Source organism: Misgurnus anguillicaudatus, chromosome 4 (genome assembly GCF_027580225.2).
Source record: "Misgurnus anguillicaudatus chromosome 4, ASM2758022v2, whole genome shotgun sequence".
In the NCBI taxonomy this organism is placed as follows: Eukaryota; Metazoa; Chordata; class Actinopteri; order Cypriniformes; family Cobitidae; genus Misgurnus; species Misgurnus anguillicaudatus.
In genome coordinates, this window is record NC_073340.2 from 28,529,505 (window position 1) to 28,543,234 (window position 13,730).

General features: G+C 38.4%; 1 protein-coding gene across 11 annotated transcripts in view; it reads left to right on the forward strand.

The window, feature by feature from the left end:
* Positions 1 to 13,530, forward strand: part of baiap2b (BAR/IMD domain containing adaptor protein 2b) — an 89,374-nt gene extending 75,844 nt beyond the window's left edge. For 3 of the 11 annotated variants that reach the window (XM_055175178.2, XM_055175182.2, XM_073867116.1), the window contains 6 exons: positions 837 to 1,032; positions 3,904 to 4,105; positions 6,604 to 6,672; positions 6,977 to 7,139; positions 7,555 to 7,592; positions 13,230 to 13,520. In XM_055175178.2, coding sequence (XP_055031153.2) covers positions 837 to 1,032; positions 3,904 to 4,105; positions 6,604 to 6,672; positions 6,977 to 7,139; positions 7,555 to 7,592; positions 13,230 to 13,293 — 732 coding nt within the window. In that variant the 3' untranslated portion in view covers positions 13,294 to 13,520. Of the gene's footprint in view, positions 1 to 836; positions 1,033 to 3,903; positions 4,106 to 6,603; positions 6,673 to 6,976; positions 7,140 to 7,554; positions 7,593 to 7,797; positions 7,845 to 10,019; positions 10,753 to 13,229 lie in introns of those variants that run through there. The other 8 variants (XM_055175181.2, XM_055175184.2, XM_055175177.2 and 5 more) reach the window with 8 other exon arrangements.
* The last annotated feature ends 200 nt before the right edge of the window (positions 13,531 to 13,730 follow it).

The following is a 13,730-nucleotide window of genomic DNA, read 5'->3' on the forward strand; positions in this document are numbered from 1 at the left end:
CATTTAGGGCTACCGTAGAAACATGATGGCACAAAATGGCAGCTTCCATGTAAGGGGACCCGGGGTGTATGTAGATAAAAAATTATTATTATAAGGTATTACAAACAATACAGTTCTTCTGTAAGGTCTTTATACACCACTGAAAACATAGTTATCAAAATTATATTGCATTGCTGTCAAAAGATTAGTCTAAAAATTACACACTGCACCTTTAAGGTAAGTGGTTGCAATCAGTTTATTTAAGTTACATTTAAACAAAAAAGATTAGTAAAGTAAAATAAAATAAAATTAAAAAACTTTTGTTTAAATGTAGCTTAAATAAATTAATTGCAACCACTTACCGTAAATTAATAAATTGAATGAATCAGGGTTTTTTTCAGTGTAATTTTTGTTATTTACAAAGATAAATTACAAAATATGTTTACAGTTACATATTAACTAGGTCATAGTCATGTATATTTAATAAAAACATGTGTAACACAAAAATCGAACTTGTTTTGTTTTGTTACTTTTGTCCCTGCAGGTTGAGTCGAACAATTTACTACTTATGTTTAAAGTGAAATTATACTGAACAAAATTTCACCTTGTATTGATAGACCACACTTGTGAGTTATTGACCACAGCAAAAATATATCTCTGTTTATAACATTATCTTTTAAAATTAAGTTTTTCTGAAAAATTGTACTTGCGCCCCCGCTCTCCCCTACTGTAGATTGAATGCCCTATATTACTTTGGATGAAAGCATCTGGTAAAGGCATAAATGTATATTAATTCCTTTATAACTTACAACAGTCAAACTAGGAGTTTTAAACATGTAAACACTTATATCTTGCAGAGGATGACGGGAGCAGAAAGTGTCCCTGTAATAAACGGCACATCAGGGATTTCGGGAGAAGACTACCAACGGTGGATGGAGACCAGAGGCGCACATGAGAGACCATCCCCACAGGTCCACAGACAAAGCGCCGGGACCTTCTCCAACACCCTACCTGTCCGCAAGGTTGCTCCCGTTAAGGCCAAGAGCACTTTGGGTAAGTCGTGTTGCAGTTTACTTCTAACCTTTAATGCAACAAGCAAACATTTCTCAGATACTAGCTGAATGCCATTTATGAGATGTTCAACACTAAACAAATCTTTTACACACCAATATGAGGCTTGTAGAGAGCCTGTCCTTGCATGCAAAGGTTATTAGTAGCTGGTGTCTGTGTTCATAAATGTTTCGGTGTTTGTGCAGCGTTCTGCCCACCTCTTAATCTTCCCTTTATAGAGGAGCGAATATTCTTCAGTGCTTGGACAATAACAGGGCAGACAGTGCTGAAATGAAAACAGGGCAGGACACATGGGAATAGAGAGGACAGCTTTAAAAATGGATGAGAAATAGGTGAAGGGTATAGTTTCAGTTGGAGGGAAGTGTTTTTAAGTAGTTGTGAAAATGATCAGTTCTAAGCTTTTAGTGAAATGTGACCCTGCCTGTGAAAGCCCAGCTAATGCCATGTTTTTATTTCTATATAAAATCATCTCACATAATGATAAAGAAGATTTTGTTAAAATATAACCTTGATATCTTTAATATTGACTGAGTAAGGTCTTGTCAAAGATTGTAATTCTATAAATTAATGCTTGATATCAAACTTTGATGCTCAAAATCTGATGAGGTTTTCAATAATAGGGTCACAAATTTTGACACAGTTTCAAATCTAGTGAATTGCCTACATAGAATGCTGCAGGGCTCTCAAGTTTTGAAGACAGGCAAGAGTGACACCCCTCCAAATACCCCCCCCCCACCACCCCAAATATTATTTAACTATTAGGTTGTATACTACTAACCTTATTGCAATCCACTATTCCATTGTATTCCCTGTGTGTCATATATGGGACTAATTTTCATTTGGGAATGGAGATTTTTTTACAATGAAGACTTCCTGATTCATTATTCACTGTGTAAATACACATACACATTTCCAGTACAAACACATCATTTTACTGTTTGCATTTCTATGCTCACATAGAAACCTTAGCCAAGGATTTTTTTTTTGACAAAATAAACTTTTAACCAGAAAATAAGATAAATGTGTGTGTTCACATAAATGTAAACATAAACCGGATTTGCTAATCTTATAGGTTAATATTATTAGTTGATAGCCACTGTGTTAATCTGGAAATTATACAGATCTAAAATTTAGAAAAGGGGAATGACCAACAAGTGATCTACCTTAATACTGAGTTGTCAAGATGCAGTATGATTTGGTTTTCAGGACAGGGTTTAGATTAAGCCAGGACAAGGCCTTAGTTATATTAGGATGTTTATGTAGTTTTTACAAGCACAAAAATAGTACAGGTGTGCATCTTGAGACAAAACAACGTGACTGATGTATTTTAAGATATGTTAGTGCAAGCTACTTTTAGTTAAGAACTAAAACTCAAACAGGCATTTTAGTCTTGAACAAGACTTAAGCCCTGTTTGGGAAACAGCCCCTATGTCTATACTGTAGGTCAGGGGTCTCCAACCTTTTTATAAGCAAGGGCTACCACAATGGATAAAACAATCTGGATGGGTACTTACTACTTTCTGATATAGTTTAATCAAAACGTTTTTCTTTTACTTGTTGTTTTATTTTACTTTACTTGTTGATACGTTTTAGTATTGTTTAAAATGTTAAGATAGGTAAACCAAGCAAAGCTAATATTAAAAATACCATGTTGAACCCTCAAAAACTTACTAGGAATACACATTATACTACCATACCAAAGACAAATACACAGGTGCCTTACACTTTTTAAAAGGAAGGAGTTCAAATGTTAAAATATTAATATTTTAAATGAAATGAAACAAACATATTTAATAAGCTATAATTTAATTATATTATTAGATTTTAAAAAAGTTATTTTACTGCAAATATAAGGTGAAATGCCCATTAAAAGCTCAATTTGCACGTTTGATCCAGTTTTTCCACAAAAAAAACTAGTTTTATAAAAGGATACACTTCACAATCACCTGGTGTTTCGCTGCATGAAATGATCTGCCTGATGCGTTCAGTACAACAACTGTACATAATGCAATGCATCACGCCAGCACATGACTTTAAAACCTGTTACGTTAATAAGCAATATATAGACGCGTGCTTTTACTGGTGACTGACCTGCTCCCTTCCTGGAGAATATTTCTGTGATTGATTTTTGCAGCATCTCGCTGCGTCTGTCTCTCTCTCTCTCTTTCACATGTCAACCTGAGATGACTGCACGGCGGGTCAGAACAGCCGCCAGGTCAACATGGCCAGTCCGCCCTGCACACACCTTGTACTACTGATGTTCGCTCTGCTCGGCCCCCTGCGGATTGATAAACGCGCTAAATCCATGCTGCTGACTCAGATCAGGGGAGGAGACGAAACTTGACGCAGCATGCCGCCTTTCATTGGTTGTTGCGTTAAATCTTACCCAGATACAATAGTGCTATTTTCTGATTGGCTATTGTGTAGCCTATTTCTTTTTTTTTGATTGGCTGATAAGTGGCAGGCTCTAGGGGATACGCGCTTGATTCCTGCCGGTTTCCATAGTGAGAGCGGCGCGACCAGATAACTTTTGTGCGCTGCGGCATATATTAAATATATTATAAATAGTTTTTCTGCGTGAGAAATACAATGTGTGGCGGGAGTGCGTGACAAAAGACCGAAATGAGTGACTGTCACGCTCAATGCGTGACACTTGAGAGCCCTGATGCTGCCTTCTAAGTGTGCATCCTAACTGATATGAAGCCTAATAAGTGAATGAACAAAGGCAGCAACATAAATAGAGTGCCCCACATCAAATGAACAGGGAAACTTATTAAAAATTTGTCCCAAAAAACACATTTTTATTAACCTTGTGCCTGTTCTCAGCACTTATGCCAGACCTCTTTCTTCCAGCAGAGACCCAGACCCTGCCCAGGTCCAGCTCAATGGCAGCTGGGCTGGAGCGAAATGGACGGACACGCGTTCAGGCTCTTTTCTCTCATGCTGCGGGTGACAACAGCACCCTCCTCAGCTTCACGGAAGGAGACATCATCACACTGTTGGTACCTGAAGCACGAGACGGCTGGCACTATGGAGAAAATGAGAAAAACAGAATGTAAGAACTTTGAAGTTATGCTCAGAATACAACCATTGCTCTTTTGCCAGTAAGCAACCACATACAGTAGAAACTCAGTAATGCAGCAACCCAAATACCCTAGAAACCAAAAATTAACTCCATGGCAACCACCCAACCACCCAAGAAACCTTTTAGAAACTGTTGGAACAAACCAAACACCCTATAAACCACTTAAAAACCCATGGCAACCACACAAACACCTTTGAAGCCACCTAGAAACTCAATGGCAACAACCCAAACACCCTAGAAACCACCTTAAAACTTCATGACAACCACCAAACAACCCAGAAACCTTTTAGAAACTGTTGCAACACCTCAAACACTATAGACACCATCTAAAAACTCCATGACAACCACCCAAACACCCTAGAAACCTTTTAGAAACTGTTGCAACACCCCAAACACCCCAGATACCACCTAAAATCTTCATGGCAACCACCCAAACACCATAAAAGCCACCTTAAAACTCTATGACAACCACGCAAACACCCAAGTACCCTTTTAAAAACTGTTGCAACACCCCAAACAAAATAGAAAACACCTAAAATATCCATGGCAACCACCCAAACACCCTAAAAGCCACCTAGAAACTCAATGTCAACACCCAAACACCCTAGAGATCACCTAAAACTCCATGACAACCACCCAAAAACCACAGAAACCATTTAGAAACTGTTGCAACACCCCAAACACCCCAGATACCACCTAAAAACTTCATGGCAACCACCCAAACACCATAAAAGCCACCTTAAAACTCTATGACAACCACGCAAACACCCAAGTACCCTTTTAGAAACTGTTGCAACACCCCAAACAAAATAGAAACCACCTAAAATATCCATGGCAACCACCCAAACACCCTAAAAGCCACCTAGAAACTCAATGGCAACAACCCAAACCCCCTAGAAACCACCTTAAAACTTCATGACAACCACCAATCACCCCAGAAACCTTTTAGAAACTGTTGCAACACCTCAAACACTATAGACACCATCTAAAAACTCCATGGCAACCACCCAAACACCCTAGAAACCTTTTAGAAACTGTTGCAACACCCCAGATACCACCTAAAATCTTCATGGCAACCACCCAAACACCATAAAAGCCACCTTAAAACTATATGACAACCACACAAACACCCAAGTACCCTTTTAGAAACTGTTGCAACACCCCAAACAAAATACAAACCACCTAAAATATCCATGGCAACCACCCGAACACCCTAAAAGCCACCTAGAAACTCAATGTCAACACCCAAACACCCTAGAGATCACCTAAAACTCCATGACAACCACCCAAAAACCACAGAAACCATTTAGAAACTGTTGCAACACCCCAAACACCCCAGATACCACCTAAAATCTTCATGGCAACCACCCAAACACCATAAAAGCCACCTTAAAACTCTATGACAACCACGCAAACACCCAAGTACCCTTTTAGAAACTGTTGCAACACCCCAAACAAAATAGAAACCACCTAAAATATCCATGGCAACCACCCAAACACCCTAAAAGCCACCTAGAAACTCAATGGCAACAACCCAAACCCCCTAGAAACCACCTTAAAACTTCATGACAACCACCAAACACCCCAGAAAACTTTTAGAAACTGTTGTAACACCTCAAACACTATAGATACCATCTAAAAACTCCATTGCAACCACCCAAACACCCTAGAAACCTTTTAGAAACTGTTGCAACACCCCAAACACCCCAGATACCACCTAAAATCTTCATGGCAACCACCCAAACACCATAAAAGCCACCTTAAAACTATATGACAACCACGCAAACACCCAAGTACCCTTTTAGAAACTGTTGCAACACCCCAAACAAAATACAAACCACCTAAAATATCCATGGCAACCACCCAAACACCCTAAAAGCCACCTAGAAACTCAATGTCAACCACCCAAACACCCTAGAGATCACCTAAAACTCCATGACAACCACCCAAAAACCACAGAAACCATTTAGAAACTGTTGCAACACCCCAAACACAACCCCATGGCAACCACCCAAACACCCCAGAAACCTTGCAACAACCCAACGATCCTAGAAACCACCTAAGAATCTCCATGACAACCACCCAAACACCCTAGAAACCTATTAGAAACTGTTGCAACACCCCAAACACCCTAGGAACCACCTAAAACTCCATAGCAACCACCCAAACACTGTTGCTTAAAAACTTGGTTGCACCACCCAAACACTCCAGAAACCACTTTGAAACTTAGCTACAAACAACTAGAAACAACCTAGCAACTGCTTAGCAACAACCTTGCATTGTGATGGTATTTTTTGCACAGGAAGGCCTGTCAAAGCAATTTTCCTCAGGAAACTTAAAATTTAGTTATCATGTGCCGTCTTGCCATTTAAGTGGTAGTTTGTACATATATTTCAGGTGATGACAGATATGAGGCTTTTAAAGATAATTCATGCCTTAAAATGCAATATTAATTGGTTTTCTATCAGGCGAGGCTGGTTCCCGTTCTCTTACACCCGTGTGATAACTGAACCAGACACCAATAAACTCCACGTCACGTGAGTATGTTTAAATATTAAGGGGTAATTAAAACCCCTTTGAATGCTTAAATGCCATTTATTTTTGCTGGCACAGCCTATGAAGTGCAGTCATGTGCTAAATAACATCAAAGCATGCAATTTAAAAGAACTTGATCAGATCACCTACAGTAATAAAGGCCTATTACAGTACATAACTGCACATGCTTTTAAGTGCATTCAATCCATACATTTAGTTATCAAACCCATGACCTAATGCAATGCTTTACCGGTTGTGCCACATGAACACTGGGTGTTAACTGAGCGAATATGCATGTGTTTGTAGTTTGCAGCACAGTCGGAGCAGCAGCACAGGAAATCTTCTGGAAAGAGAGATGGCTTTACCCACACCTGATTACGGCATGCCCACCCGTTTTCTCACACAGCAACAGAGCACACAACACAGCCGACAGAGACCGTACAGTGTGACAATGCCAGGACTCTCACAGGTAAGCTATGCATACAGATACAGTACACAAGGACAATTGCATTACAGAAAAAATACTCTGTCAAATGTGTGTAGATGTGTGATATAGCCTTTAATAAAAAAATCATCAGTATGAACTAGAATCAGTTTTCATGTGTGATTGTGTTATTTTAAAGGGATAGTTCACCTTTAAAAACTATAAACTATATCATATTTATTCACCCTCTAGTCGTTTGACCGCATTGTTTATCCCGTACCCTATAGTAAGATCTTTTGTCTTTGCTTGGCTCATTTTATTGTGCACTCAATGAGCCCCAACTCTACTGTATGCTTTGACAATAGAGATGCCATTTACATGTTAGTATTCTACTACTGCCATCTGCTGGCCATTTGACGAAACGTCAATCACTAAACAAAATTTCTCTCTTCTCTCATAGCAAGGGTTGGAAGACTACGAATCCCGATTCCAAACAAGGTAAGACTGAGCCCCCCCACACACACACACACACAAAAAGTTACACAATACTGACAAAGCATTTGTCTATTAGTTTTATTTGTGTGTCCATTTATATTCAATTATTCCTTTCTGGTTTTCTTTGAATTAAAATCCATTGAATCCATTTAATTTTGAATCCAAAACAATTTTGGCAAGCAAAAAGTCTTCTTTGCTTGACCTGCAGATGGATCAGACGAACATAGCAGACGTTTCTGAAGGTCTAGCCCAAAAGTAAGGTGGGCGGGTGACCGCACAGGGCACCTGAACCCATGTTGAACAAAGGGAAATCCTCTCAGATTGTTTAAATGGGTTTCAAATAATATAACGGTCAAGCATTGACTATCCTGGTCATTTCCCATAGATGACAGACATTTAAAAAGGTGATATCACAATATATGAAACAAATAAACAAGTGAACAAACCCTTTTGGGACATCTATGGGAAAGCAGGCAGCTTTTCCTGCAAATCCCCTAGTATCACCAAATTTAAAGCGGCTTAAACAATAAATAGTTTACATTTTATTTCTTTATGTCATTCTTGCTTTGGCTGTCCATTTGTGTGTATTATTTAGTGTTTAAGGATCTATTGTAGTTTCTGTCTAATGCAAAGAATATCCCCATGAGCAATTTTCTCAACCTACCCTCCTGTATGTCCTGTAATACACATCATTTAAATTTTATTCCCATTATGTATTTAAAGTACTGGGCTCCATTTCCACAATACAAGTGTATGGATCTATAAGATCTTTATCTTTTGTACAATACTGTCGGTAAAAATTAAATTAAATTATATTTATTTATTTATTTTTAAAAGGTGGTCCCAAGCTGTCACTGGATCAGTACCCTTTAAAGGTGCAGTGTGTAATTTTTAGAAGGATCTTTTGACAAAAATGCAAAATAATATACAAAACTTATCAGGGGTGTATAAAGACCTTTCATAACCAACCGTTATGTGTTTATTACCTTAGATTGAGACCTTTTTATCTACATACAACAAGGGTACCCTTACATAGAAGTCGCCATTTTGTGCTGCCATTTTTCTACAGAAGCCCTTAAAGGACAATTTTTTTTACTAAGTTGTCTCCGACGATGACATGTTTGTCCGGTGGCGGCTACCGTAGCTTTTCTATGTGGGGTGAGCCGTGGACTAAGCTGTTGGTTGCAATTTGCAACCTCACCACTAGATGCTGCTAAAATTTACACACTGCACCTTTAAAAAGGTCTTAATATGTACCATTTAGATACAGACATGTATACATTTGGTATCAATATGTACCTTTGAGGTACTAAAATGGTGCAAAGGATTACTTTCTGAAAGGTTACCGCCACAGCAACCATTATTTGACCATTTTTTTCTAAAAGCGTACATTACCCAATTATTAGCAAACCATTACATCTGTCTTGCAGGAAATGCAGCCCATCATGTGTTTTTAGGTACAGTAGATGAAACCGAAGTTAGCAGAAAAGAAATAGTTCACCCAAAAGTTAACAATTAACTTCATGTTGTTCCAAACACAAATGTATGTCTTTTTTTCTTGAAACCAACCATTTCTATCCTCCACTATATAGTCATTTTACATTTTAGGAGCTTCATTATAATTTCATGGGTTTGGAAACGACATTGTCTTTCATTTTTGACTGAAAATAGCACAGTTTTTCAATGTTTTGCTGTGTTCTTGCCTCAACTTGGATGAATTAATGCATAGCTATCTTTTATCAATGAGTGCACTTGAATGTGTTAGCATTTAGCCTAGCCCTATTCATTCCTTAGGATCCAAACAGGGATGAATTTAGAAGCCACCAAACACTTCCATGTTTTCGCTGTTTAGAGACTGTTATATTAGTAGTGAAACGGTGACACAAAATAAAACGTATCGATTTTTTGAGCGGATAAAAAATGAGAACTATATTGTATGGCGGAAGAGCACTTAGTTTGCAGCACTTCGACCTCTTGCACAGTAATATTGACTGAAGTTTAGTGAGAGGGGGAGTAGTCAGAAGTGATGAAGTGCTGCAAACTAAGTGCTCTTCCGCCATACAATATAGTTCTCATTTTATCCGCTGAAAAATCGCCATGTTTTATTTTGTGCCAACGTGTAACTACTCAAGTAACAGTCTTTAAAAAGGGAAAACATGGTGGCTTCTAAATTCATCCCTGTTTGGATCCTAAGGAATGAATGGGGCTAGGCTAAATGCTAACAGATTCACAGCGCGCTGTACAAAGTTTAAGTGCACGCATTGAAAAAAGATAGGGATGTATTTATACATCTAAGTTGAGGTAAGAACTTAGTAAAATATTGAAAAACTGTGTTGTTTTCCTTTAACATTAGTGCTTTGTGCTCCCTGTGCATCAATGCATCTGTGTCCAAACCCGACCTGGCAGCTTCTCCCTCTGTTTGTTCCACAGTGCGGAGGGCAAATTGATTTCTACAGTGTGAGAGGACAGACAGACACACAGGCAGACAGACAGACAGACAGACTTCCCCTTCTCAACACTCACATCTCCCTGTCTTGCTTTATATCTCCACAATCACTTCACCTTCACAGGAAGAAGATACAGTCTATATCCACCCCTCCCTCCTTCTCCATAATCTCGTACTTTATCCCAGTCGGAAGCAGTCGGATGAACGATACTAACGTCGATATTCCATGTTGACTTTCCTCAGTGTTCGCTCCATCGTGAGCTCATTTTCATTCAAGTATTGAAATGGATTTCTCTGAGAAATTGTCTATACTGTATGTATCTCCTGCTTGTCTTTCATGCATGTACAGAACATGTCAACGGTGTAAAGTCTTAAGTGCATCACTTGTGCCATGAAGAGATCTTTTAATTTAAATGATACTGGCATGGTAAAGAGTTTACATTTGTTATTGTAACATGATTCGTGGGTTTCAAAGTATAAACACGTTAATAATATAGCTAGAACTCACTTGAGAAAGATTGTGTATTTTGGGCAGTGAGCATATTAAAATGTTAACGGAAAGTATTATACCTTTTACACTGTACATCTGAACGAATTTGATGTTATTATATAGGCTACACTTTGTTATATAGGCTGTTTACATTGCTTATGTAAAGGGCACTCCATGATCTCATATCATTTGGAGCGCATTCAATAAAAGAGAAAATGTTTTTTAAATGCGTCAAGTCTTGTTTAAAGCAGGAATTCTAGGATGTTTTGATGTACACTGTCAGATGAAATGGTCAAAATATGCTCCTCAGCTGTCACTGGGACTGTACCCTTTACATAAAGCTGTGCTTTCCAGGACAAGGGTTTATGTTAGACCCTGCTTCCACTGGAATGTACATAATATGTTTTGTGGTTCAAACCAATAAAAATCCTGATCAACCAATCAAAATAAGACACACTGCATTTTAGTCTGGGACTAGAATAAGCCTTGTCCGGGAAACCGCCCCAAAGAGCTTATATTGATACATCAAATTGGTACAAATTTGAACCAAATGTATACATATCTGTACCTAATAATAGTACATATTAGGACCTTTCCAAATGGTACCATCCCAGTGACAGATTGGGTACATACACTCACCTAAAGGATTATTAGGAACACCATACTAATATTGTCATATTCAAGAAACCAGTTTGAAATGATTCGAGCTTTGTGACATGGTGCATTATTCGGCTGAAAGTAGCCATCAGAGGATGGGTACATGGTGGTCATAAAGGGATGGACATGGTCAGAAACAATGCTTAGGTAGGCCGTGGCATTTAAACGATGCCCAATTGGCACTAAGCGGCATAAAGTGTGCCAAGAAAACATCCCCCACACCATCACACCACCACCAGCAGCCTGCACAGTGGTAACAAGGCATGATGGATCCATGTTCTCATTCTGTTTCTGACTTTACCATCTGAATATCTTAACAGAAATCAACCTCATCCGACCAGGCAACATTTTTCCAGTCTTCAACTGTCCAATTTTGGTGAGCTTGTGCAAATTGTAGCCTCTTTTTCCTATTTGTAGTGGAGATGAGTGGTACCCGGTGGGGTCTTCTGCTGTTGTAGCCCATCCGCCTGAAGGTTGTGCGTGTTGTGGCTTCACAAATGCTTTGCTGCATACCTCGGTTGTAACGAGTGGTTATTTCAGTCAAAGTTGCTTTTCTATCAACTTGAATCAGTCGGCCCATTCTTCTCTGACCTCTAGCATCAACAAGGCATTTTCGCCCACAGGACTGCCACATACTGGACGTTTTTCTCTTTTTTGGATGTTGTGTGTAAAAATCCCAGTAACTGAGCAGATTGTGAAATACTCAGACCAGCCCATCTGGCACCAACAACCATGCTACGCTCAAAATAGCTTTAATCACTTTTCTTTCCCATTCTGACATTCAGTTTGGAGTTCAGGAGATTGTCTTGACCAGGACCACACCCCTTAATGCATTGAAGCAACTGCCATGTGATTGGTTGATTAGATAATTGCATTAATGAGAAATTGAACAGGTGTTCCTAATAATCCTTTAGGTGAGTGTATATTGACCATTTCTTCTGACAGTGTACTTTTTTGACCTTTACTGTTTCAAGTAAAGACTTTTATGTGTTCTGAAAGCCATGCTGAAGTGAAATTGCAGCAAACTCAAGAGAAAACTCAAGATATTTCCAAAAATAAAAATATATAGGGGCATGTTTCATGCATGAAAGAAAAGACAACTGGTACCTACATGTTCATGTCACACCATCCTCCATAGTGATTTCACTATGCCAGCTGTAGGCTGTTTACGGTTGCCAGACAACATTATGGACTAGGTGCATTAATATGAGGTCCCATTCTGCAACAGTGATGTTTGAACTGTCGATTTTATATGCACAGGTTTGCTAATAATATAAACTGTCTTTATACGTTTCGGTCCAGATGATCTACCAAAATTTATCCATAATAATGACCCGCCAAACTCTGTAAAAGCCAGTGCCTTGTACATAGCAAGTGTTATTTATGATAATCATGCAATTTTTTCTGTAAATAATTAAAGTTTTTATTGAAAATGTGTAAATATTAGCAAAGATCAAATTTGATAACAAACTTGGTAATGAAAATGGGTAGCACACACACATCCCATATGCTTATACTGTCCATACCACTTGTGAACACTATTTTTAGCCTTTTTCACAGGAATTATTTAGTACCAGCGTTGTAATGAAAGAAAGCCAAGTCAAGGCTTTAACATTATAATTATACTATAAATGAGGTGATAATGTTACTCTGGTGTACACTTTGTCTGTCTCATAACCAGTTAGTCGACAGTAATGGTTTAAAGGTGCCCTTATTTTCTCTGTATTGTACTTTTATGAAAGTGATGCACAAATAAAAACACCTTTAGCATTATCATGTCCACTGTTTGCATACACAGATTTTATTTTTGTCAGTTTTCCTCAAGGTTAAACTTGAATAAAAATAATCTGTATAATCATCAAAATAATTTGATTACAAACATGAATATTCATTTTAAACTTTTGAAAACCAGACCTGTGCGTTGCGTCTGTCTCTCTCCACTTGTAGTTTTATTTCTTTGCTTTTCCTTTATCTTTTTCTGTGTAACTAAACCAACATCTTGCCGTAGCTCTGCCAACACTTTCCATCTCTGTTTTGATGAATTTAGAGACAAAAGCAGTAAGATGTCAAGGAGTGGAAGCCATTGCGAGTGTTTCTTCTTTCTGCACTAAAGTAAAGCCGCACGGCTGCCACGCTCACTGAACTTCGTGTACAATCTCCACCTGTCAGTTTTTAATGTCATTTTCTTCTGCAAAGCCTACTTTTGAATGTAAATGAAAGGAGAAACAATGTTGAAGATATACACTATATGCATGTGTTTTGGGGGAAACCAAAACAGTGTAACGTTCCTTAATGGTCATGTATGGTGACATTCTTCTCTTGAAAAGATGAATAAAAGTTTGTTCAGATGAAAGCAGTGTAGTCGTGTTTTAAGCTTGTTTTATTTTTTTAATATGCTTCTTAAACTAGATTATAATGTGCAGATATTAAAGCAATGAACCCCAAGAAGCAGTGGGTTACCAGTGCATTTTATAACAGCTAAGGGGCGTTGTTAGGCTTCGCGTCGTGCCTAACAACGCCCCTTAGCTGTTATAAAATGCACTGGTAA